This window comes from Monodelphis domestica, chromosome 7, assembly GCF_027887165.1.
Source record: "Monodelphis domestica isolate mMonDom1 chromosome 7, mMonDom1.pri, whole genome shotgun sequence".
Classification (NCBI taxonomy): Eukaryota; Metazoa; Chordata; class Mammalia; order Didelphimorphia; family Didelphidae; genus Monodelphis; species Monodelphis domestica.
Window position 1 is genome coordinate 189,658,367 of NC_077233.1, and position 27,215 is coordinate 189,685,581.

Genomic DNA, 27,215 nt, shown 5'->3' on the forward strand with positions numbered 1-27,215 from the left:
GTCCTTATAGAAGAGAGTTTTACTTAAAGAAAAAGATAAGATTTATCTCCTTTTCCCTTTCTTTCATATTTACCTTTTCATGTTTCTCTTGCTTTCTGTGATTGGATGTCAAATTTTCCACTAAGTTCTGGTCTTTTCTTAGCAAATGCTTGGAATTCTTCTATTTTGTTGAATGCCCATACTTTCCCCTGGAAGTATATAGTCAGTTTTGCTGGGTAGTTGATTCTTGGTTGGAGACCCAGCTCTCTTGCCTTTCTAAATATCGTGTTCCATGCTTTGCGGTCTCTTAGTGTGTTAGCCGCTAAGTCCTGTGTGATCCTTATGGGAGCCCCCCTCTATCTGAAGCTCCTGTTCTTGGCTTCTTGTAGGATTTTCTCCTTATCTTGGAAGCTCTTGAATTTGGTGATTACATTCCTGGGGGTTGTCTTTTGGGGATTTAGTATAGAGGGTGTTCTATGTACCCTTTCTATTTCTATTTTGCCCCCTTGCTCCAGAATATGTGGGCAATTATCTTCTATAATCTCTTGTAGAATAGCATCGAGGTTTTTGTTTATCTCTGGTTTTTCGGGGAGACCAGTAATTCTGAGGTTGTCTCTTCTTCCACTGTTTTCCAAGTCTGTGACCTTTTCAGTGAAATATTTCATGTTTTCTTCTAATTCATTAATTTTTTGGCTTTGCTTTATTGATACTTGCTGTTTTGTGATCTCGCTGTCTTCCAGCTGCTTAATTCTGGTCGTTAGGGACTGGTTTTGCTTTTCAGCTTTGTCTGCCCTTCTATTAGATGCTTCCAGCTCTTTCTCCAATTTTGAAGTCTTGTCTATCAGACTGCTGATCTCTTTCTCTCATTTTTCTTTCCAAAAGGTTTCCATCTTTTGGGTAAGTTCCAGTTTGAGATCTTCCAGAGCTTGTGGATAGTTTCCATTTTGGGAGGCATGTTCTGATTTTGTTTGGATTTCATCCTCATTCTCTTCTTTTCCTTGGGTACTCCCTCCATAAAAGTTTTCAATAGTCACTGTTTCCCCCCCTTTCTTCTTGGAGGCTTGATTTTGGGACATGTGAGCCATCCCTTTAGTGGTTTTATAACACTTTCTTTTTTTGGTCTGGGGTCTGGGTGATATAGGCGGGTTTTCTGCGAATTTAGGTTGCCTCAGACTAGGTCTTCCCAGCCTCCGAGGTTTCTTAGAGCAGTGGGTTCAGCCTGACTGCCGGGGCAATCAGCACAGCCCGCCCAGGTGTTTAGCTCCACCCAGATACTCAGCACAACCTCCCCGAGTTCAGCTCCACAGCCCCCTGTGCTCAGCGCAGGATTCTCCCTTGAAACCGCCCTGAGAGGTCCTTTCCTTGCAATCTTTAGATCCCAAGGATCCTAGTGTGCCCCCCAAAGACAGAGACGCTCCTCACTCACTCACTGTCCCAGTGAGCGCTCTGATAGCTTACTCTGGTTTGATGGGGGGGGGAAGGGAGGAGGTGCAGCTCAGTTCTTTGTGGGAGCTTTTCTTCCTCCTTATAGTGTGGGAATGTTCAAACCCCATGTACCTTCCTTTCTTTGGGGTACTGCAGAGTCCCTCCTTTCTTCCAAAGGTGATTTTTATGGTCTTTTGAGGTAGTCTATTTCGTTCAGTGCCGGGGAGGGGCAGCAAGTCGCATCTAGATTGCAGCCATGTTTACCCGGATGTCCTGTAGTCCTTTTTTAGGGTAACAGATTTTCAGTTATATATGCCCCCCTGAGATCTGTGGAAGACTAGTCTCTCCAATGTATATTGTAAACATAACCAACTTTAAAATTACAATAAATTACAAAAATGAAAAGGACAAAAACAATGATTACTAGACACATTGACCAAAATCCAGTTAGGGGGCAGTCCCCTTTGGCATAAAGTATACATACAAAACAAATGCATTCAACCCCACACAATTCAAATCACCACATCCCAAAATTTACTCGATCTTCTGGTGCAGCTTGTGGTCTGTGGAAGCATCTTTATGGTGCCTTCTCCAAACAGTTCAGTTTCTGGATTCAGAGAGGCATCATGTTTCTTATCCCAAAATTACTCTGAAAAAGAATTTAAACTTTGCAATTTAGACTAATAATAATAATACATTCCCCCCTGAAGAGGGTGTTGAAAAACACAGGGATCACTTAGGAATGCATGGGTGAGATATGAGGTATATGAATCAATTGGCAAGAGAAATAAAAAAATATCAAAAAATCCAAATAAAAGAGAAAATAATGGGTATGAAATATAGACTATCAAAGTCTTAAGTGTAAAAATTCTAAGTAAAGGAAAAATAAACCTATAACAGGTCCTTAAACCAGAGTCCAATTAAAGTGATTTAAGCAATTATGCATTTAATCAGTCAGCAGTTAGGACTACAGAACATTTTGCCACACAATGAAAGACAGAATAGGGACTAGATTATAGGAGGCAGGTAGGAGCCAAATTTGAGATATTTTGTAGAATGTGGGACAAGGAAGACCTGCCTTTGACATATATCAAAATAGCTGCAACCTTGAACCCCAAACAAGTTCATGTTCTCGTGTCTTGACTCAAAATTTCATCAATCTCATTGGGATTGGTTAATCTCTTTGACCTTGTGCTTGATTGGCACTATGCAGTTTAGCTTTGTGCTTCTTTGGCACTGTGCAATGGCTCTTTTTGTATTTCCTTCTCCTGGAATCAGACAGAATCATTAAGCAAAGTCCCATATTTTTTTTTAAAACAATCATTGGTATCATTTTTATAGTCTAAAGCTTTTGGGGTATGCATTAATATTAGAACAAATGTATTTTAAACTTATGTTACTGCAAAATAAAAAAATTAAAAATCTTTTCAATACTGTTGACATGTGCTTCAAATACAAAAAGGAGATAAAAAATAAAACTCGGATACTATATTGCACATGCAAGAAAAACAATAATTAAAAAAAGAGCTTTAAAAATAAAAAATATGTCCTAGGTTCAAATCTGGCCTCAGACACTTCCCAGCTATGTGACCCTGGGCAAGTCACTTAACCCCCATTGCCTAGCCCTTACCATTCTTCTACCTTGGAACCAATATACAGTATTGATTTCAAGATGGAAGGTAAGGGTTTAAAAAGAAATAAAAAATATATAGTTTACAATCCGTGACACACTGTCAGCCAAGGAGAGGTAGAATACAAAGGTTTCTCTCCAAAAAAATGAGATCTATTTCCTTTTTAACTTGGCCATGAACCATGGTATAGATACATTATGATTTTCCGAATAAAACAGTAATACAGTAGAAAATGCTCATTCAAAAAAGTACCAAAGTCCTCAAAATTCACAATAGCAAACAAACCCACTATCATATTTCATATAAATTGCAGTATGACCAAAAAACCCTATGAACTGATGGATATTTGTCACAATTTTTATGGATGTAGCAGATCTTTCAACTTTGGCAAATGTATTTTTAAACAAAGTAAAACTTATTTGGGTCTAGAACCTCACCAAGAAATCTAGATTGTTCTGGTGAAAGTAAATTAAACTGAAGAGTTTTGCAGGATCTCTATTTGGCTTTCTTTATAGAAATACCTTGGTAGGAACATTTCTTGTTTTTCTACCTTTAATACAACATTATTTATAATATAAATATAAAACAAATTATCCATTCGGAAACCTCTAGTTAATTAAAATTATTTCTGAAGACCCCTTAGAATTACCATTTAAATCCTTAACTCATTAATTTCTCCAAAGGTTGTTAGCCAGGTTGAGTTCATTCATCATCTAAGTGACACTTAACAAATGTGAAATGGAAGAAAAAGCTGTTTGTGGGCTTTACCATATTTTGTTCAGTATAGTTATAGGCGGAAAGGTAACAGAATATATCTAATAGTTAAAACACAGTAGATTAAAATAATTCAGTGTAACAGAATAATATTGAATACATTAATATATGAACTTAAAACCAACTAAATTGAATCTTAAAGCAGGCAATCAGCAAAATACAATAAAACACAGAGACTTTCATAGAACAATGGAGTCTGAGGAGGCTTAAAATTTTTACCTCCAGTCTCTTTAAAGTTTCTTTCTAGATCTATCCTTTCAGATTTGTTTTGTCAGAACTGTGGTATTTCCCATTGTGAGAGAGAACATGGGTTTGAGGAATCTCAAGCTGGGAAGGGCCAAGTGGCAAAAGGTTGTAGGGAGATGAATTTCTAACCCGAATCTCAGGCAAGATAAGTGAAAAGATCAGTGCACTCATGAATAGTGAAGCTATTTGAAATAGGCAATACTTTTCAAAGAGTATGCCATGTTTGTAATTTATTTCCTATTTGGAAGAGTAACTTTCTTCTTCCCTTCCCCCCTGAGGTAAAGCACTAGTTTCCTCAGCCAGGTGGAGAGGGAGTTAGGAGGCTAATTGTTGCTTAAGGAAAATACAACCCAGTTTTTTCCAGTTGCTCGGAGATTGGCTCCAAGATCTCATAGCTTCTCAGCGGCAGCAGTCAGCAGCCCAGCTGGATCAGCAGCAGAGGTTGGGGATTGGGTTGGGGTCAGGGTCAGGGAGGCTGATTCAGGAGCAGGAGTAGGAGTGGGGCGGGAGATCAAGAGGAGGATTGCCAGAGGCAGCAGCGAGGAACTGATGAATATGGGCTCAAGCAGACTCCCTTGGCTAAAAATAGCCTGGAAAGCCATCTGGCAAAAAATAGGGAAACAAAAAGGCAGCAGCTCCAAAGAGAATTCAGAGTTCTCTCGGAGTTTGTGAGGGTGGATGGGTATTTGGGGTGGGAAAAAGCCTTGGTAGGAGAAATGTAGCTTTAAAAATTTATCTAGGCTATCTTTTAAAAAATTGAGTCTTTTTCACATCATGGTGGAGCCAAGAGATAAGGCTCTTCAGGACTACTGTAAGAAGCTGCTAGAGCACAAGGAGATCAATGGACGCCTCAAAGAATTAAGACAACAGCTAAAAGAGCTTACTAAGCAATATGAAAAGTTTGAAAATGATCTGATGGCCTTACAAAGTGTTGGGCAGATTGTGGGTGAAGTATTTAAACAATTAACAGAAGAAAAATTCATTGTTAAAGCAACAAATGGACCAAGATATGTTGTGAGTTGTCGACGTCAGATATTTTCAATCTGAGATGCCTGTGAAAAAGAAGATGTGAAGCTACAACACACAGATTAGGACTGGATATGTAGATTTCACTTTTCTGCAATTATAATTCATTTAATCATAATTATTTTTTCTTCAATTACAACATCCCTTTTGTTTTTATTGGGGTTTAACAAGTTATTATTAGTGCTTAAGCATCTTGTGTTTAGCTATACTTTCTAACCCCTTCTGATTCCTGGAGTTCCTCATTTTGACAAAAGTAAGCTAAAGCCAGGGACAGGAGTTGCTCTGGATATGACTACACTTACTATTATGAGATAATTGCCAAGAGAAGTTGATCCACTGGTTTACAATATGTCTCATGAGGACCCTGGGAATGTTTCTTATCTAAACAAATCAGAGAATTAAGAGAGATAATAGAATTACCTCTTACATACCCTGAGTTATTTCAGCGTCTAGGAATAATACCTCCAAAAGGATGTTTATTATATGGACCATCAGGAACAGGAAAAACACTCTTGGCAAGAGCTGTTGCTAACCAACTGAATTGCAATTTTTTAAAGGTTCTATCCAGTTCAATTGTAGACAAGTACATTGGTTAAAATGCTCATTTGATCAGAGAAATGTTTAATTATGCCAGGGATCACCAACCATGCATCATTTTCATGGATGAAATAGATGCTATCAGTGGCTGTCGTTTTTTTGAGGGTATTTCAGCTGATAGAGAAATTCAGAGGACTCGAGTTACTGAATCAGATGGATGGATTTGATACTTTACAGAGTCAAACAGACCAGACACATTGGATCCTGCTTTGTTGCGTCCAGGAAGATTAGATAGAAAAATACATATTGATTTGCCAAATGAACAAGCAAGATTAGACATTTTGAAGATTCATGCAGGTCCTATCACAAAACATGGTGAAATAGATAATGAAACAATTATGAAGCTCTCAGATGACGTTAATGGAGCAGATCTGAGAAATGTTTGCACTGAAGCCGGTATGTTTGCAATTCATGCTGATCATGATTTTGTAGTACAGGAAGATTTCTTGAAAGGAGTCAGAAAAGTGGCTGATTCTAAGAAGCTGGAATCTAAACTAGATTATAAACCTGTTTAAGTTATACTTCATGAAAGATATTAGCATAATATAAAAATAAAGTTGAGGAAAACAATTTATGTATTGGATATAAGCTCATTAAATTCATATTACATATAAAGTAATAATTCATTAGTTCTATGTACAATACTGCCATAAAAGATTATACATTTGTCAATGTTGCAGTTATTGCAGTAAGTTAAATGAGATGAATTGGATAAAGTTTTTTATTTAAATAGTTAATGTTGAACAATTTATAAAACATTGAAATTCAAGCTTTAGGTCTCAGTTTTAAAAGAACATTTCTTAATGACATTCTATATTATTTCACTTGTTTTCTTCATCCCAAAGAGCTGAATAAAATTTGTTTGATTCAATCCTCCTTTAAAAAATTGAGTTTTTTCTCATCCCTTTGTGGTTGCCATCAATGTAAAAATTAAAATTCATGTCAAATAATAGAAATGTTTTACTTTCAATTTTATTGATTTCTCCTTTGATTTTTAGGATTTCCAATTTGGTTTTTATCCGAGGGTTGTTTGTTTGTTTTTTTTAATTTCGTAGCTTTATTCCATATATATATAACAATATAATAAACTATCTGGTGATACAGAAAATTTCTCCTACAATCACAAAATATTCACTTAAAAGTTCATTTCCAGGAAAAATGGTTCCCTCTACTTATAGATCATCCTTCAGCTTATCTTGACTTTGTTTTTGTTTTGCTTTTTTAACTCAAGATCAATCTGATGAATCAGTCATCTGGGTGTCCAATCTCTGTCCCTCACCTCTTGATAAAAAGAAAGGGATGTCATGATGAAAATGTTTGGTATTTTCCATTCCACCTATAATCTATTATAAAAGTGTTATTCTGCAAGCATTTAGTTAAGAAAAAAGGTAAACAATAAAACACAATTTTTCTTTAAAAAATCCAAGCTTACAATAAGGGCATTTATCAGTCAGTATGCAAGGATTCACAATGGCCACTTGATTTTTCTTCTAATTGACAAATTAGACTTGACAAAATAGACAAAGTAGACAAATTAGACTGACTTTTTAAAGTCAGTAGCACAAGTAAATAGCAAGTGGGTTTTGAAACCCCCTCGTGTTCTTACAGTAAGCATTTTTGATATAACTGAAGACTAAAGTGTTACACCACATGAAATTCCAATCAGTGAATGCAATGCATCTTTATAGGTTATTTTCTGTCCTTGTTATTTGAGAGGAACTGAGATACTATCGTCACTATCCAAATCCTCTAGTGTATTAAAAAGTGGCAGTAGTTACAATCATTCAATTTAAGTTCCTTTCTGGGGCTTTTTACAGTAGATTCTTAAGTATAGTTCTCAATCTTGGAAACATAGCAATGACACAAATACAAAATGCTCAATTTTTTTGTCTGCTTTAAAAATATGTCAACATGCCATTTATTTGTTATAGTACAACAGTAATTTTTGTGCTAAGAATTACAAACCGTTGACTCTAGGTACTTCAGTTCACAAAGAGAATCTGATAACAGTTGAAAAAATGAATACATTTCTTAAAAAAAAAAACTTGTACCAATTTCTTATTAAACTGAAATGACTACAAAAGGAATGACAAATGACGACAAAAAAATGCACTAAAAATTTTGAAAATTTTAGCCAAGAGTAGTCAGAATTTCAGTTTACTAATATTTACACATTTTATGTCATATAGTTGAAGCTATCACATACAAGAAATCAAAAAATAAATCACCTTGAAACTTAACTAAACTGCATATTCTAGGAATACAAGCTCTATAATTAAAAAAAAATGTTGCACACAGTATTAGTTGAGAAAATGTGTTCCTTCACCTCTTGGCTTGTAAAAAACGTTTTCAAGAGTTCACTCTAAATGATTAACAAAATTTTTAACTATTACGTGTAGTTGGTATTTTGTTTTCCCCTTCTATTTCTTCCACTCCTGCTTGGGTCATAAAGTCAGCGATGTTTTTCTCCAGATCATCAATGCGACTGCTCATATCATCAATTCGGCCAATTATCTGGCCTGACATGGTCTGAAATTTGTCTTGCATCTGCTGGAGAAGTGTATGAACCACAGTGGTCAGGTCCTGTACAATTTTGGGGTCTGTCTCTGCCATTGCTCCGGCTCCAGACTTCAGTCAGTTTCCGAGGGTTTTTGATGTGTTCTTTTTTCTAGTTTTTTTAGTTGCATGCCCAATTTGTTAATCTCCTCTTTCTCTTTTTTTGTTAATATGGGTACTCGGGGATATATTTTGATATATTGTTTCCTCATTGTCATTCTCTTTAATGAAATCATTCATTGTTTCTATGATTTGTTCTTTAACAACCAGTTTTGAAGAAAATAATTTTCAATTAATTTTTTATTTGCCTCTCTATGTACCCTTACTAACTATAATCTTTATTGCATTGTGACCTGAAAAGGTTGCATTTATTATTTCTGTTTTTCTACATTTGTTTGTAATGTTTTTATGCCCTAGTACATGATCAGTCTTTGTGAATGTACCATGTGTTGCTGAAAAGGAGGTATATTCCTTTTTATCCCTATTTACTTTTTTCCATATGTCTATTAACTTGAATTTTTCCAAGATTTCATTCACATCTCTTACTTCTTTCTTATTTATTTTTTGGTTTGATTTATCTAGATCTGATAGAGGAAGGTTGAGTCTCTTGCAGTAGTAGAGTTTTACTATCTATTTCCTCTTTAACTTCCAATAGTTTCTCCTTTAAAAATTTGGATGCTCTACCATTTGGTGCATACATGCTGAGTACTGAAATTTCTTCATTGTCTATACTGCCTTTTATCAGAATGTAATTACCTTCCTTATCTCTTTTAATCAGATTTAGTTTTACTTTGGCTTTGTCAGATATCATGATTGCAACTTCTGACTTCTTTTTCTCAGTTGATGCCCAATAAATTCTGATCCAGCCTCTTACCTTTACGCTGTGTGTGTTTCTTATAGACAATGTATGATAATGTTTTATGGGTGAGTTCATCCTATTCACATTCAGTGTTATGATTACCACCTGTGTATTCCCCATCATTTTGATTTTCTCTTTTAGTGCTGCTTTTTATTCTTTTACTATTTCCTTCTATACCAGTATTTTGCTTTTAATCAGTACCACCCCCCCCCCCAATTCACTTTCCTTCCCACCCCCTTCTTCTTATTCCCCTCTTATTTCTCTTTAAGGTCTATTAATTGCCCCCCCCTTTCTCTTTTTTTTTTTATACTTCCTACCCCACTCTCCCCCTTCCTCATTCCCTTTCAACTTCCCTGTAGGATAAGATAAAATTCTATTCCCCAGAAGATCTGGCTGCTCTTCCCTCTCAGAACTGATTCCACTGAGAGTAAGGCTTAAATATTACCTATCACCACTTGCTTCCTCCTCTTCTTATAATTGTATTTTCCTACCTGGCTCCTATAATCTAGTCCCTATTCTGTCTTTCATTGTGTAGCAAAACTCTGTAGTACTGGCTGCTGATTGGGTAAATGCTTAATTGCTTAAATCACTCTAACTGGGCCCTGATTCAAGGATCTGTTATAGGTTTATTTTGACTAAGGCTGGATTAAGTCTTCTTGACTACAGATCCAGTATTCTTTCCACTGTGCCATCTAGCTACCTAATACTTCTTAGTTTTAGGAAAAAATTATTGATAACTTTGTTATATTACCTACATTTCCCCATATGTCCTTTCTCCTTGCAACAAGAGAGCTATCTCTTATAAGAAAAAAGGAAAAAGCCTGTTCAGTCATATTATGTTGATCAGTGCAACAACAAAGTCCGACGTTATATGTCATCCCCAAATTTAGTTTTCTACCTCTGCAAAGAAGGTAAGGAGCTGCATTCAGTCTCTTCTTTAGGGGTAAGGTTGGACATTATTTCATAACCTTCAGTTTCCATTGTTTTGTTCTTCCTCTTTCCATTTATGTATTTGTAGTCATTGTATCAATTGCTTTCTGTGTTTTTCCATGCATTATTACTGGGTTCATTATAATTTTAAATTAATTTCATTTAAAAATTTTTATTTTTTACTATGATTTAAACACTGACAGCATGAACATTTCACTGTGTAAATGAAAAACAGAAAGGTGATTTGTTATGCCCTCCTTATTTTTTTCCTTGCTCTGTACAACTTGGGGTGGATTTTTTTTGAGGGGTATGAAATTTAGAAGCAGCTAGATAGCACAATAGATAGAGAGCCAGGTCTGGAGTTGGGAGGACCTAGATTCAAATCTAGCTTCAGACACTTCCAGCTGGTGACCCTGCATAAGCCATCTAACCCTGCTTGCCTCAGTTTCCTCATCTATTAAATGAGCTGGAAAAGGAAATGGCAAACCACCCCCCACCCCCAACCCATGCACCTTTTTACGTGGCATAATTTATCCTATTTTTCCTTTTCCTTTAGTTTCTCTCAGTACCGTCCTCTTTTTTGGATCCCCCCAATTTTTTTTTACATATCTTAAACAGCTGAATACCACAACCTCTGCTGATGAATATTCTTCTCTCTACTATGATAATGAAAACAATTAAGGAAAAAATCCTTACCCTCCATCTTAGAATCAATACTGTTTTTTAGTTTCAAGGCAGAAGACTGGCAAAGACTAGGCAATGGGGCTTAAGTGACTTGCCTAAGATCACACAGCTAGGAAGTGTCTGAGGTCAAATTTGAACCCAGGACCTCCCATCTCTAGGCATGACTCTAAATCCACTGAGCCACCCAACTGTCCCCATGAAAACAATTTTTAAGAGTTACATGTGTCATTTTTCCATATAGGAATAGAATCAGTTTTACTTTACTGAAGCCTTAAAAATTTTTCCCCTTTTCTTGTTTACCTTTTTATTATTCTCTTGAATTTTGTATTTGGATATCAGATTTTCCATTTAGTTCTGGTCTTTTCTTTAGGAATGCTTAGAGATCTTCTGTTTTATTAAATGCCCATGCTTTTCCCTGAAAGTATATAGTCAGTTTTGATTGCTAGGTTATTCTTGGTTGTAGACTCAATTCTCTTGCCTTCCTGAATATCATATTCTAATCCTTGCAGTCCTTTATTGTGGAGGCTGTCAGATCCTATGTAATCCTAACTGGGACTCCTTGATATCTGAATTGTCCCTTTCTGGCTGCTTGTAATATTTTCTCCTTGGCCTTGAAGCTCTTAAATTTGACTATAACATTCCTGGGGGTTGTCTTTTGGGAATTTAATGTGGGGGGTGATGTGTGGATTCTTTCAATGTCTTTTTTGCCCTCTTGTTCAAGAATATCAGGGCAGTTTTCTTGGGTAAATTCTTGTTATATGATGTCAAGGCTTTTATTTTGTTCCAGGTTTCCAGGTAGACCAATAATTCTCAAATTGTCTCTCTTGGATCTGTTTTCTGGGTCCATTGTCTTTTCAATGAGATATTTCATGTTTCCTTCTATATTTTCATTCTTTTGATTTTGCTTTTTTAAAGTTTGCTGTCTCATGAGATCATTAGCTTCCACTTGCCCAATTCTAGTCTTTAAAGAGTAATTTTCAGCTATGCTCTTTATTTTCCTTTTTGGTTTGGTCTCTCCTGCTTTTCATGGCTTCTTGCAGGTCAATTCTCCAATTTTCTTGTTACTTTATTTGATTTCTGTGCCTCTTTTTCCATATGGGAAATTGTTTTTTAAGCTGTTATTTTCTTTTTGTATTACTTTATTTTTCCTGCTTTTATTCCCATTTTTCTTCTATCTTTCTTATTTGGTTCTTGAACTCCTTTTTAGCTTGTGACCAATTTCCATTTTTTTAGGAAAAGTTTGGATGTGTTTGCTTGTTTGTCATTCTCTGCTGTTGCTTCTCTATTTTTTCTTTTTTGCCATAGAAATTATCCAGGGTCAAGAGTGTTTTGTTTTTGTTTTTGTTTTTTGCTGTTGCTTATTCCTTTTGATTGTGGATTGGAGTTCCTGCATATTGGTGGATTGGAGTTCCTGCATATTGTGGATTGGAGTTCCTGCATATTGGTGGTCATTGCTTTCTTACGTTCTGTTTCTCAGGGCTTTGCCTTCATGGTATCTTCCCTTCCCAGTCAAAAACCTGAGTGAGGGCAGGTAGATCTGTGATGCTTTTTGTGTAGTGAGCTTTAAAGCATTTTGCCCTGAGGCTATATTTCTAGCCTATTCTGCCTTGACTGTGGCCAGCAATGTTTCTGCCTAAGCTCTGTGCTCTGCTGCCCAGGCTCTGCGCTTTTTAGCCTTGAGTCTCAAGTCTCACTGCCAAGGCCTTTCATTGCCCTCAGGGATTAGTCTGTGGTGCTTTCACCCAGCCCTTAAGAACTTAAAGATTGCACCAGCCCTCACTCTGACTTTGACACAGTAGGTGGTATGGGGGAGGGGTGATCAACTTGCACTTTGATTAGTGAAGTTTCACCCCCTTATTGCGAGGGAATCATCAAACACTGCCTTCCTTTAAGGCTGCATCGAATGAGAGAGCCACTTTACTTGTCCAATTTTGATTTCTGTCCTTTTGAGACACTTTGTAATGATCAGTTGGAAGGAGATTCAGAAGGCTCCTGATACTATACTGCCATCTTGGCTCCGCCTCTCTCATATATTTTTAATATATATTTATTAATATTGTTTGTTTTTACATCACATTTTCTCCTTTATCCTTTCCCCAGAGAATCATCCCATATAATAATTCTTTATTTTTTTTTTGTAAAGAAAAAGGAAAAAGGGAAAAAAATTAGAAAAGACAAGCTTCCCTCTACATAGTTGATAGAGCTGTGAATTGTTATAGCCTTTCTGGAAAGCAGTTTGGCATTAGGGAAATAAAGGGACTAAAATATCCATGAAATTATCCTGCAGGGCATATACCCCAAAATAGTCATTGAGGAAAAGAAAGGCATATCAAAATACTTGTAGAAGTTCTTTTTGTGGTAAAAAAGAACTGGAAACACAATATATGCCCATTGATTGAGGGACAGCCAAACTAGTTATGGTATTCTGGTGTAAGAGAATATAGCCATGCTGTAAGAAACAAATGACTGATGAATATAGAGAAACAATATAGACAGTCACTATAACAATGCAAATAGGAAGAAAATTATAAAAAAAAGAGCTGGTTCCCAAAGAAGAGATAGGAGGAAATACCCCTACCCCATTGTAGAGACTGAAGTTTAGAATAGAGTAGATAAAAGGAGACTTTTTTGATGTTATTTCAGAAAATTTAGGGATATATTTTGCATTCATATGGCTTTAATTTCACATATATTCCTCCCCATCTTGTACCTTGAGAGTCATTCTTTGCAGTAAAGAAGAAAAAAGAAAAAAAAGCAATTCAGGAAAAAAACTACCCCAAAAATTAATCAAGCGACCATTTATAGAATTTTGTACCCTCCTGTACTGCCTTACTTCTGCAGGGAAAGGGGAAGGTGTCTCTTCTAATCTCTTCCTTAAGGCTAACCTTAGTCATTGTAATTGCACTGAAGTCTGGGGGTTTTGTTCTTCCATTTACATTAATGTAACTTAATTGTTGGGTTATAATTCTTTTGCCAATTCTGCTTTTCACTTTGTCCTACTTTGTTTAAGTTTCTCATGCTTCTGTGTACTCTTTGTATTTTTCTTTATTATAGTTTAGCAAACATTCTGTTACATTCATAGGCCATACTTCGTCTAACTCATCATCCCAGTTGACTGGCAATGTCTGTTTTGTTTGAGGGATAGATTTTAAGTTCAGTTTCTGGAGCTGTTTAGATGAGGATGAATTAATGTGAAGTTATGGGATTGTGATGAATGGTACCTGGCCATAGTAGGGAGGGCAATTTGCTAGGTTAGCGTCTGGAATATAGGAGCCATTAAGATAAAATCTTTAGGGGTAGCTAGGTGGCTCAGCGGATAGAGTACCAGGCCTAAAGATGGGAGATCATGAGTTCAAATCCGACCTCAGACACTTCCTAGCTGTGTGACCCTGGTCAAAACACTTGATCCCCATTGCCTAGCCCTTACCACTGTTCTGTTTTGGAACCTGTGTATAGTATTGATTGTAAGATGAAGGGAAAGGGTTTTTATTTTTTAAAAAGAGATAAAATCTTTGTTAACCGACACTAGTGTTTCTTGGAAGGAGTAGTAAGCTGCAATTTGTGGAAGGCTAGGATAGTTTATTTTTTATCTTACTGAATTTGGCATTTGTTGCTTAAGGATGGGACATTAAGTATTCTATATATTCTCTGAATTACATAGTAACTGATATGTTGTGGGTGCTCTCTTTATGTGAGGGACAGAATTACTTTCTTTATTCCTTCTTTTCCTACTTCAGTGAAGCCCATATAAAACTATCTGCTTCTGAAAGTACTTGTAGAGAGGCTTCTTACATTCAGAGGTCATTGGGGATGGGACAGACTCTGAGTTCAACACCCCCGGGGTCCTTTTCCCTGTACCGGCTCTATGAGTTGATAAGAAGTTGTCAAAACCTTTCAGAGGAAGAGAGAAAGTTACTTTATAGATTGCGTAAAATGCCCAATAAAATGGATAAATATGGAGAAATGCCCCAAATAGAAGTCTTTGTTCTGACTTTGCTCGAGCTTCTGAAAACTGAGTAAGATGTGGCCTTAGTCTGGTATGTTTGGTCTTCCTACCTTTGCTTTTTTTCCTTAGGCCCTGGTGATTACCAATTCTGCCCGAAAGTCTTCCACGGTTGGGGAGATAGTGAACCTCATGTCTGTAGATGCCCAGAGATTCATGGACTTAGCCACCTACATTAACATGATCTGGTCAGCCCCTCTTCAGGTCATCCTGGCTCTCTACCTCCTGTGGCTGGTATGTACTTATTGCCTTTCCTTTTTTGTTCAGCTGTTATGATTGTGTTCAGTATAGACAGTAACTTGAATTTAGGGGCATTTTAAACGCCAGAACAGTGATATAATATGTACTTCCAACCTTCTTTATTTGGTCAGGTATAATAACTGGCATTTGAATTGCAAAGGTCTTAATGTACATGATCCCCTTTGAACCTACGTGGTGGAGACTGCATGTTGTTTTCATCTCCATTTTATAGAAAAGGAAACAACTGCAGAAAGGTTAAGTGGCTTGCCACACAAAGCTGATGGTTATCAGAGATAGGATTTGAACTCAGGTCTTCTTGACCCCAACTCTAGTGTTCTTGTAGAGCATCATTGATGTTTAAAAAGTCAAATTTCCCCCATTTTTTGGTTGTTGTTGTTGAGTTGCTTTAGTCATGTCCAACTCTTCATGACCCTATTTAGAGTTTTCTTGGCAAAGATACTAGAGCGGCTTACCATTTCCTTCTCCAACTCATTTTCCAGATGAAGAAACGGAGGCAGACAGGATTAAATGATTTGCCCAGGATCACATAGCTAATAAATGTCTAAGGCTGGATTTGAACTCAAGTCTTCTTGACTACAGATCCAGTATTCTTTCCACTGTGCCATCTAGCTACCTAATACTTCTTAATTTTAAGAAAAAAAAATATTGATAACTTTTTTATATTACCTACATTTTCCCATATGTCCTTTCTCCTTGCAACAAGAGAGCTATCTCTTATAAGAAAAAAGGAAAAAGCCTGTTCAGCCATATTATGTTGATCAGTGCAACAACAAAGTCCGACGTTATATGTCATCCCCAAATTTAGTTTTCTACCTCTGCAAAGAAGGTAAGGAGCTGCATTCAGTCTCTTCTTTAGGGGTAAGGTTGGACATTATTTCATAACCTTCAATTTCCATTGTTTTGCTCTTCCTCTTTCCATTTATGTATTTGTAGTCATTGTATCAATTGCTTTCTGTGTTTTTCCATGCATTATTACTGGGTTCATTATAATTTTAAATTAATTTCATTTAAAAATTTTTATTTTTTACTATGATTTAAACACTGACAGCATGAACATTTCACTGTGTAAATGAAAAACAGAAAGGTGATTATATGTGAAATGGTGAACTTTTGTTATGCCCTCCTTATTTTTTTCCTTGCTCTGTACAACTTGGGGTGGATTTTTTTTGAGGGGTATGAAATTTAGAAGCAGCTAGATAGCACAATAGATAGAGAGCCAGGTCTGGAGTTGGGAGGACCTAGATTCAAATCTAGCTTCAGACACTTCCAGCTGGTGACCCTGCATAAGCCATCTAACCCTGCTTGCCTCAGTTTCCTCATCTGTCAAATGAGCTGGAAAAGGAAATGGCAAACTACTCTGGTATCTGTCAAGAAAACCTCAAGTGAAGTCACAAAGAATCAGACATGGCTGAAAAACAAAAATGAATCAAATCTACCTTGGTAATTCTAAAACTTTCCTGCCTTTTTTATGTCCTCTTCTGCTCTTCCTTCTGCTTTTTTTTTCTGTTTAATTTTTTAAATGGTTCATTAACTTTTTTCTCCTTCTTTTTAAGTATCACTATTATTATCTCCTCTGCCCCTTCCCACAAAAAGAAAAGACAAACACTTTACAAATATAATCAGTAGTCAAATAGCTAATCCTTTACTGTTCTCTGAACTTGAATTCTTCCGCCTGTTTGCCAGCTTGTGTTGTTTTTATTCCTTTACTCTGAAGATCTGATTTTTACCCTGTTTGGGGGCATGTTCTCTGGCTAAATTTATCTTTAAGTCCTTGTACAATGTATCTTGTATAAGCATTCTGGCCCTGAATGTATCCACTGAGAGAGGGAAGGATGACAAGAAATGAGGTGTGACCACAAAGGATGGAGATTGAGACCAGATGTTTAGCAAACAAATAAGAATTTAAACATACAAGAGAATGTGGTCAGTCACACTTTGATCTGCTCCAGTGTTGATGCCATTGCCCAAACCAAGCCCATGTGAAGAAAACAGACTTTTTACTATAATAGTCACTCCTAGTATTTTGACTGGCAACTCAGTTATTTGAACTACATTAATAATTTGACTTGATTGCAGCTTTTCCTTTTGCTGTTTGCCAAATTGAAATCTGCCATTGTAAAATCAATACTTGCCATTGAAGGCATTAAAAAAAAACCCTCAGTCTTTAAAGGTAGTGCCTAGAGGAATTAAAAACTAATGAGAGTGAAGCAGCTAGGTGACTCAGTGGATAGACAGCCAGGCCTGGGTTCAAATGTAGTCTCAAACCCTTCCTAGCTGTGTGACCCTGGACAAGTCACGTAATTCTGATTGCCTAGTCTTTCTGCTCTTTTGCCTTGGAATGGATACCTCTATTCTAAGACAAAGGGTCAGAGTTAAAAAACAAACTAACAAACAAACAAAACTGACAGCTTTACCTAAGGTGTGTTTTTTGGTAGCAGATGAGGCACAGGAAGTTTTAATTCTTATATGTTTGTGTTAAGCTGCTTTTAGATGATTGGATTTTGTTGCTCAGTTACCATTTCAATGGGCTTCCCATTGAGGGCAATTATTTCTTCTTAATTCCTTTTTCTTTCTTTTTTTCTCCTCATAGAATTTAGGCCCTTCTGTGTTTGCTGGGGTGGCCGTCATGATTCTCATGGTTCCCCTGAATGCTGTGATGGCCATGAAGACCAAAACTTACCAGGTAAGGTCTCTGCGGATGAGAGTCCCAGGTTAGCCTTGGTAATATTCCCCTGCTCTGCCAAGTTTGCTCTAATAAAAACCCTTTCTGAATTAGAACAAGTGCTTGAAAGAGTACAGAACAGATTCCAGGTTGCTTATGAAATTTAAAATGAGAGAACTTAGCTGCCCTTTTTGGAAATCATAATCTTGGAATCTTGTAGATGATTTCCAGGGCCCAACTTTGATGGAACATAATGGCATGGTCTTTAGAGGCTACCTTCTTATATTAGGAGATGGACCTTGGAACCCTCTGTCTGCTCAACCTGCCTAGCTACTCAGCCTGTGAGCAGATTTCCTTAAATATATCCTTTCCTTAAACAATTCTTGTCTTGATTGCCTGGCTGTGAATTTGCTCAAAAGAAAGGGGAAAAAATCCTTACAGAACCTAAATGGATTATTCCTGGCTTCACTTTCTTAGACTTTGGAGAGACAAATAAGCAGTCTCCCAAAGGAGCAGAAGAATGCCTGTGATAAGTGGGATCTCATTAAGTAGAAAAGTATGGCTTTTTGCTGGGCTGTAATTCTTATGCTTTCTAAGTCTCACAGTTTAGGCTCAAAGCACCTTTCTTATCCATTTCTTAAAATTGTCATCAGAACCTTCTGGCAAAGATAACTAGCTGTCAGTGGGATTAAATCTGCTTTTGAGTATCAGCAAAAGTACAAAATTGTGTGTGAGAGATGAAGTTGAGGGAGGGAATTTTGCATTCTTCTGTCTATAGAGTTTTCCCTCTAATTTGTCAGACTTTTGTAAATAAACCTTAGTTTTAATATGAAGCTCTTAAAAGACTAACAAATCAGCTATCAAGTATAAGTTAAAGGTTATATTTTGGAGACTTCATTTTCTTCTTTCAACAAATAGGTCTTGGAAGGGGAAAAAAAGATAAAATTCCAATTGTGATGATCTCCCCCTCTCCATGTTTAACATTCTTGTTCATGTTGACCCCAGTGGTTATGGAGAAAAAAAAAGTGAATAGGGGGGAGAAATAAATTAAAGAATTGATGGAGAAAAGAAGAAAGGAGGAGTGGTAAAATTAAGAGGTGCAAATGGTAGGTCACTCCATCAGTAGTTTCCCCAGGTGGCTCACAGTTTCCTCTTCTTGGTCAGATGAAACACAGACTTCCTTCTTTTTTTTTTTGTGACAAAAGTCCATTAGGTAAGTTCTTTAGGACATTGCATTTGGAGCAGTAAAGAAGTTAACAAGATGACAAAAATTAGAATCTTAGTTCCCTAGTGACTTAAAAAGTCCTCTGTTGTCCCTTTTCCCTTAGTCTGAATTTAGTAGCTACAATGAAGTTGACTTGTATAACAAATTTAAATGATTTAGGTATTTTAAGAGACCAGATATTGTCTTGGGGGGGAAAAGAAGTAAACATTTGAATTAGTAGTAATTGACGTAATTTTCCATTCTAATCAAGGTCCTTTTTAAACTGTGGCAGTAATAAGTGATGGGAGTATTTGTGCAGTTGGAAGGTCCAGTGTGTTACTGAATGCCCACATTGAAGCCCCACTTAGTTTTTAATTGGCTTTCTCTTGAAGGTGGCTCACATGAAGAGCAAAGACAATCGGATTAAGTTGATGAATGAAATTCTCAATGGGATCAAAGTCCTGAAGCTGTATGCCTGGGAGTTGGCCTTCAAGGAGAAAGTGTTGGAGATCAGACAGGAGGAGTTGAAGGTGCTTAAGAAATCTGCTTACTTGGCTGCTGTAGGGACCTTCACCTGGGTCTGCACACCATTCCTGGTAAGTGAACTCAATAGGAAAATTGTTCCTACTTTCCTTAACCTTTAGTGCTCTCTCTCTCTCTCTCTGGCTCATATCTTCCTGTTGAGATGGAGGCATCAGTCAAAGGAAGCTGGTAGTAAGGCCAGCTCGAAACTGACAAGAAGTCATATCAAAAAGAATATAAAGCATGAGAAACATAAGCAGAACTTGGTAACTATTGATGGTTATTCATCAGAGTACCCTGTTGTACCTAAGTTTCTGCTTTGTTTTGTTTTTGCCTAAAATCCTTTCTTATTTATCAATTTTAAGGCAGAAGAGCAATAAAGGCTAGTTGAGATTAAGTGATTTGCCCAGAGTCAAACAGCTAGGAAGTACCTGAGGCTAGATTTGATTTGAACTCAAGACCTCTCATCTCTAGGCCTGATTTTCTATCCACTGAGCCACCTAGCTACCCTTCATCTCTTTAATAGTAATAACAACAGCTAATATTTATATTTGGCTTTAAAGTTTGCAAAGCACTTTACAAACTATATTATCTCATTTGCTCCTTATTTGGGTTTCTTTGTCTTCTAAATAGTAGAGGGAGTCAGGGGAATATTGATGGTAGAGTAAATGTTCTTGGTTCTTTTCTAACTCTGGAATTGCTCAGAAGACCTCCATCCAAAAGCTAGCTCTTCCAATTCCCATTCTATTAGAGTCCTCAGTGCTAGCATCCTTTTAATTTTCACACCCGCTGTTTATGTCCCACTAACAGTTAGAGAATGTCTGGCATGTAGTAAGTGCATAATAATTGCTCGTTGACTAACTGACTCATCTCATACTGTAGGAAGAGGATTATGCAAGGAAAAATGTGTCTCATCATTTCTTACTTAAGACAGGGAGAGCAAGTTCTCCCAGAAACCCCTGCTTTGCAGTTAGCCTCATTCAGTGAAACTGATGGCTGTAGGCGTGTCAGCTTAGCTTTTAAGTCTTAGTCATCTTTTCTTGCAGTGTTCTCTCATTTGTGAAAACAAGGAAAGAGGCTTCTAATGAGGTTGAAGGGAGGACACCTTCTTGACTTTTAAATTTGTAGCTTAATTATTTTTTTTTTAAGGAATATCGTTAAAAGGGCTAGTTGAATGACTGGAATTGGAAGATACAATCCATTCCAAATAGACTTTTTGCAGAAAACAGCCCAGTATCAGGGAGAGGGCTGAAAAAAGCAGTAAATCTTGACTACTGACATAGAAGCCCCTGAAGCCTCTGACTACTTTAGGATAAAATATGTTCTGTTCTGTTTGAAAGCATCTCAATGTTCTTTTTCACTGGAAGATTCTTTCCCTTCAATGCCAGTAAAATATTTACACAAATGAAGGTGTGATGGAAGACAGGAGACTGGGATGGTAAGGGCTGGCAATGGGAAGATCACCAACCCATTTTTTTATATGCTATTTTTTCCCCTTGAAAGTGGAGCTTGTTATGTTTAAAGTCAGTTGCAACTGCAGTAACATAAATGGAAAGAACAGAAAAGCTCTGCCTGAATGCTTTATAATTATAATGGCCAGGTTTGGCCCCAAAGAAAAGACAAGAGAGTGTATTTCTCTAGTTCAACTTTAAGCTTTTCAAAATGATCCTCCCAAAGTATAGGTTGATCATGTCACCCTCCCTGAATATAATACACACACACACACACACACACACACACACATACATACATAATTAAATAATACTTTCTCTAGTGCAGGGAGGACAGGGAAGGTGGGAGATATCTGGGAATTTTAAGGTAACAAGCAAATTAATTAAAAAAAATGAAACTAAAAAGCCAAAAAATAAAAAGTATTAGATGAATTCTAAAGATTATGGCTTGGTAGGGGTATTGGTTGGTTTGTACTGTTCACTTAGACCATAAAAGATGATGTATTACTCTTAGTGTGTTTTGATCAAGACTTTTTGATGAGGTCTAGAACTTTGGAAATGCAGACTCTTTCTCCCTGCAAAAAATTTTTGGGGAACTAGAATATTATTTTTCTTTAATTTCCTCAGTCCCTAACTAGATAACTTGGTCAGCTTAACATGTTTTATCCTAATTTTTTCATTCTTTTAAAAAATCTTGCATTCATTAAAATAGTGTGGTTTTTTTACATTAAAAAATTTTTAAATTTAAATGCCAGAAAAAAAGATTATTTTTGAAGACATAGAACACAAAAAGAGGACATGAAACTGTGAAAATCTCCATTTCATGTTGTTTGCTTTAAAAAAAAAAAAGATTACATTTTACTTATTACTTTCAAAATCATACTACTTCCTTCTGATCTTCCTTCTTTTGTCTTGTATATATTTAGAAAATGTTTCAAGGACAATTTTGAGGGGACATTACTGTTGTTAGCTCTTTTACCCTAACAAACATCTCCCAATTTAATAACCAAGAGAAAGAAAGAGGGAAAAGCCCTGTAAGAAATAAACATACTTAAGCAAAATCTGCATTGCCAATGTCTAAAAATATATAGTTTTTACCCTTTGAGTTCTTTACTTTTTGCTAGGAGGTGGTTCAGATGTATTATCATAGGTCCTCTGGAGATATGGTTGATCCTTATATGCATTGATCAGTTTTTAAATCTTTTAAAGTTGTTTTTCTTTATACTATTGCTGCCTGTGTATAAATTTTTCTCCAAGTTCTTTTTACTTTATACTGTGTAAGTTCAAACTAGGCAATATTCTAGAAAATTTTCTTATGACACAGTAATATCCCATTACATTTATATCCCACAATTTGGTAAACCATTCTCCAATTGTCTAAGAGGCACACCTATGGATTATAGTTCTTTTCTTTTTCCATACCTTTTAATCCGCACTTCAGAATTAGGATGGTTGTTTTGCTTGTGACTATTTCTTCTGTGGTATAAAAAAGGAAGACCTTTTTATTCACCTCTCCCTCATCTCCATTTGTTTTTCTGTTCAGTTTCATGCATTTCTGCACAAACTCTTTGTGTGTGCAATGTAATGATTTTCAAATATAATGCTCCCCTGACCCACTATCCTTAGTACATACTCTCTTCTGAGTTTTAAAAGAAATTTAATGACTCTTGATTGAATTTAACAGGTACTGATTAAAATATCTATTAAGTTACTATTACTGTGCAGATACTTTGGAGGAATTGAAGTATATAGGACATAGCCATATCATTAAAACATTTACCAACTCCAACTACATAATTGACTCAGCATAGATTCAAGCATCTCTCTCTCTGTGTGTCTCTCTTTCTCTCTCTTGTCTCTCTCTCCCTCTCCTTTCTTCCTCCTCAACTCTCTCAGAATATGGCTAATGTGTAGATATAATTTGTATGATTTCATATGTACAATGGATATTATATTTCTGGCCTCAATAGGTGAAGAAGGTAGTGGAGGGAGGGAGAGAATCTGGGAGCAAAAATAAAATATTTTAATTAAAAAAAAATTTAAATAATTAAAAAAAATCAGAGCCACAGAGTTTGCTATTCAATTTCAGTAGAACTTTGGATATTATTTTTTCTCTTTTTGGAGTTGGTTTGCTAATAAATCCCCAACACTGGTTTACGACAACCAAAGAAAGATTTTTGGCTAAAATTAAGTTTACAAGGAGACATCTGAATGTTTTTTTGGGGTTATATCATCTATTCTCCTTGGCCCTGAAATTCATATTCAAAATTCAGCAGAAATTCATCTGTAATAATTTTCATGTAATTCCAGTTGGCTAAATAGGACATGGGATCAAGGGATTCAAGAGTAGAAGGCAGTTGAATTGATTCAGTATAGACTAGAGACTGAGAAAAGAGGAAAGTGAAAGCAGGTATAATGGTCTGAGAAAGTATTAAAGGATGAAGATATTAGAATTCATGATGAAAACAAAGAATAGAGTTAAGAGGGGTGAGGCAAAGGGCAGTAGGTGACTCAGTGACTAGATCACCAGGCCTGGATATTGGGAGATCCTGGGTTCAAATCTAGCCTCAGATATTTTATAGCTTCATGACCCTGAGCAATTCACCTAACCCAAATTGCCCAGCCCTTGCCACTCTTCTGCCTTGGAATCAATAGTTAGTATTGATTATTTTAAGACAGAAGACAAGAGTTTTAAAAAGGGTGGGGGTGAAGCTTGGGGAGCAATGAGCTATAAAGCATAATGAGGGAAAGAACATGTAAATACTAGACATATACAAGAGAGACTCAGTTTAAATGGAAGATAATCTCAGAAGGAAGGCACTGGGAAGGGGACGTGGTATAGTTGACCCAGAAAGGCTCCCTGAAGAGGTAGGATTTAAACTGAGTCTTCAAGGAAGCCAGGGAACCTAGGAGGTTGGGATGAGGAGGGAAACCATTCCAGGCATGGGAGATAGTCACTGAAAAGGGAGATGAAGTGACCGGTATGGGGAAAAGTAAATAGGGCCTTGTACCTAGATCGTACCCTCTCCCAAGAGAGCATTGATAAAGTATTAGAAGACTGGAGAGGCAGTCAGGTGCCAGATATATGAAGGGCTTTACATACCAAAGAGAAGATTTTTGTGTTTGATGCTAGAGGTAATAGGGGGCACTTGGAGTTTGTTGAGTAGAGAAGTGACCTGATCAGCCCTATTCTTTTTTCTTTCCTAAACCCTTACCTTCTCTCTTAGAATCAATTCTAAGTATGAGTTCCACAGCAGAAGAGCAGTCAGGACTAAGCAATTGAGGTTAGGTGATTTGCCCAGGGTCACAAAACTAGGAAGTATCTGAGGTCAGATTTGAATCCAGAACTTCCCATTTCCAGACCTGGCTCTTTATCCACTGGTCCCACTCTGTCCACTATCTGGCTGCCCTGGCCTTATTCTTTTGAAAACTCAGTTTGTCAGCCAAGGGGAAGATAGATTAAAGTAGACAAAAACTTGAGGCAGGGATATCATCCAGAAGACTATTACAGTAGTCCAGGATGAAAAGTGACAGAGGTGAAGGCTCTATGAGTCAGAGAGAAGGGGACTTAGGTAAGAGAGGAAGGCAGAAATGACAAGAACCAACAACAGATTGGTTATCTGGGCTGACTGTAGTGAGGAGTTGAGGGTAACCCCAAGGTTTTGAGTCTGAGTCATGAATTGGGGAGGCTGGGGGTGCTCTTGAGATTAAGAGGAAAGTTAGAAAGAGGGATGAGCTTTGGGGAAAAGATAATGAGTTCTGTTTTGACATGTTGAGCTTGACATACTTCTGGGACTCACGGACTGACATGTCCACGAGGTAGCTGGTGATACAGGATTGGAGCTCAGGAAAGAGATTAGGGCTGGATATTTATCTCTGTGAATCACTTGCTTAGAGACAATCACTGAATCTATGGGAGCTACTGAGATTACCCATCAAGATAATAAAGAGAGAAAAAGTGAAGGAGACCCAAGACTAAGCCTTGGGAGATGTTCTCTCTCAGTGGGCTTCTGGCATGGGTGAAGCGAAACAAACAAAAGAAAACAAAACAAAAACAAAAAACAACTATGAATGAAGAAGCAGACAGGAAGGAGGAGAATCAGGAGAGAGCAGTGTCATGAAAACTTAGAGAAAAGAGAGTATCAAGGAAGAGAAAAGATTGTGTCAAAGGCTACAGAAAGATCAAAAAGGAAAGATTTGGTCTTTGTCATTTCCTGTCTTTTTGAGCTCTTCTCTCTTTTTTCCTTTTAAACCTTTACCTTTCATTTTAGAATCAATACTGTGTATTCGTTCCAAGGCAGAAGAGTAGTAAAGGCTAGGCAATGGAGGTTAAGTGACTTGCCCAGGGTCACACAGCTAGGAAGTGTCTGAGGCCAAATTTGAACCCATGACCTCCCATCTCCCAGCTTGGTGCTCTATCCACTGAGCAACCCAGCTGCACCTTTAACAAACACTCATTAAGCACCTTCCAGCTTAGAATCAATGCTGTTTATTGATTCCAAGGCAGATGAGTTGTAAGGCCTAGGCAACGGGGGTCAAGTGAATTGTCCAGGGTCACACAGCTAGGAAGTGTCTGAGACCAGATTTGAACCCAGGACCTCCCGGCTCTAAGCCTGGCTCTCAATCCACTGAGCCACCCAGCTGCCCCAGCTCTTCTCTTTTTTGATTAAAAAAAATTTTTTTTTTTGGAGAGAGTACCTTGTCATAGTAGAGTATATTTAACAATAAAAAGATCCAAGTTTATATCCCAGCTTCATCACTGAACGGCCATTTGTCCTAATCACTCAATCTCTCAAAACTTTAGTCTGCTTGTTTGCAAACTCCCCTACTGGGGAGGGGGCTAGTTGGAAGATAAGTGGCTCAGTGGAGAGAGAGAGCCAACCCTGAAGATAGGAGGTCCTGGGTTCAAATGTGGCTAGCTATGTGACCCTGGGCAAATCACTTAACCCCCATTGCCTACTGCTCTTCTGCCTTAGAAGCAATACACAGTATTGGTTTCTAAAATGGAAGGTAAGGATTTTTTTTTTAAGTATACTACCACTTCTTATAATAATTTACTTCATGTGGTTTTTGTAAAGATTGAATGAGATATGTGGTCAGTCCTCTATAAATAAAAGGGAGCTGTCATTTTTTTCCACCTGCCTGTTGGTAGGATCTAGAAGCACCAAATGTGATTGGTGATTGTAAGTTTTAAGGAAGAAAACTGAGATTTTTATCTTTTGTTTTCAGGTGGCACTGTCTACTTTTGCTGTCTATGTGACAGTAGATAAGAACAATGTCCTGGATGCACAGAAAGCTTTTGTTTCCCTGGCCTTATTCAATATCCTCCGGTTTCCTCTGAATATTCTTCCGATGGTCATTAGCAGCATTGTACAGGTATGAGGCCTAAACTGGATATGTAATTTCAAAGATAAAGTATTCTTAGAAAAATGCTTTTAAAAAAATATAGCTAACCCTTCCACATAGTGGGGTTTAGGGGTGCAGCACCTCCACAATCTGGCAAACTTTTTGGCCATCCCTTCATACTAAAGAAGTCTGAATTTTTTCTTTTTCTTTTATGGAGTCTGTACAATAAAAGAAATTGAGTATATTTGTGGTATTGAAAGATAAAACGTTACACAGAGACAGATACACTGTGGCATAATCAAATATAATGGACTCTACTAGCAGTAATGCAATGATCCAGGACAATTCTGAGGGACTTATGAGAAAGAACCTTATCTACATCCAGAGAAAGAACTGTGGGAGTAGAAGCACAAAAGAAAAACAACTGCTTGATGGGGATATGATTGGGGATGTAGACTCTAAATGAACATCCTAGTGCAAATATCAATAATTTGGAAATAGGTCTTGTTCAATGACACATGTAAAACCCAGTGGCATATAATGGATCCAGTCTTTCCAGAACCTGATTTCTGATCATCTAATAGGAAAATGTCTTCTTATGTGAACTTACTTTTACAACTTAACAATAAACTTGTATAATTTCTTTTTATAAAAAAAGATAAAACATGATGATAGATTACAGTATTATACATATATTTTATGCATTTCTAAGTTTCTAAACTTTATCTGTGTCATCTGCTGGCCTTCACATGTTGTTTGCAACTTCCATAAAACTCCTCCGAAATTCTCATTTAATTTCTTATGCTGACCTGCAATGTATCAAAACCGCATTAGGGAAAGCCATAATGTGGAAGGCTGTATTTCCTTATGACCCCAGTTCACTCCTTTTGCTCTGTATGTTACAACTTCCTTGAGCAAGGTATACAGTCCATCCCCCAAAGCCAGTGATTTATATCCATACATTAGGTGTTAGCTGTAGGTGGAAGTTGGAAGTGGCTACAAGTGAGGAAGCCCTGGGACTTCAGCTTTATGTGCTTTGTCTTTCACTTACTCCTTGGC

General features: G+C 37.0%; 2 protein-coding genes and 1 pseudogene across 6 annotated transcripts in view; 2 read left to right on the plus strand and 1 right to left on the minus strand.

The window, feature by feature from the left end:
• Positions 1 to 27,215, plus strand: part of ABCC1 (ATP binding cassette subfamily C member 1) — a 184,071-nt gene that overhangs the window by 102,738 nt on the left and 54,118 nt on the right. For all 5 annotated transcript variants that reach the window (XM_056806199.1, XM_056806200.1, XM_056806198.1 and 2 more), the window contains exons 10-13: positions 14,783 to 14,944; positions 17,562 to 17,654; positions 19,230 to 19,433; positions 26,040 to 26,186. In XM_056806199.1, coding sequence (XP_056662177.1) covers positions 14,783 to 14,944; positions 17,562 to 17,654; positions 19,230 to 19,433; positions 26,040 to 26,186 — 606 coding nt within the window. The remainder of the gene's footprint in view (positions 1 to 14,782; positions 14,945 to 17,561; positions 17,655 to 19,229; positions 19,434 to 26,039; positions 26,187 to 27,215) is intronic.
• Positions 4,757 to 6,248, plus strand: LOC100617597 (26S proteasome regulatory subunit 10B-like; annotated as a pseudogene).
• On the minus strand, positions 8,057 to 8,315 carry LOC130455567 (heat shock factor-binding protein 1-like). Its single transcript, XM_056806204.1, has one exon. The coding sequence runs from the start codon at positions 8,289 to 8,291 to the stop codon at positions 8,061 to 8,063; it is 231 nt and encodes a 76-aa protein (XP_056662182.1). The 5' UTR covers positions 8,292 to 8,315; the 3' UTR covers positions 8,057 to 8,060.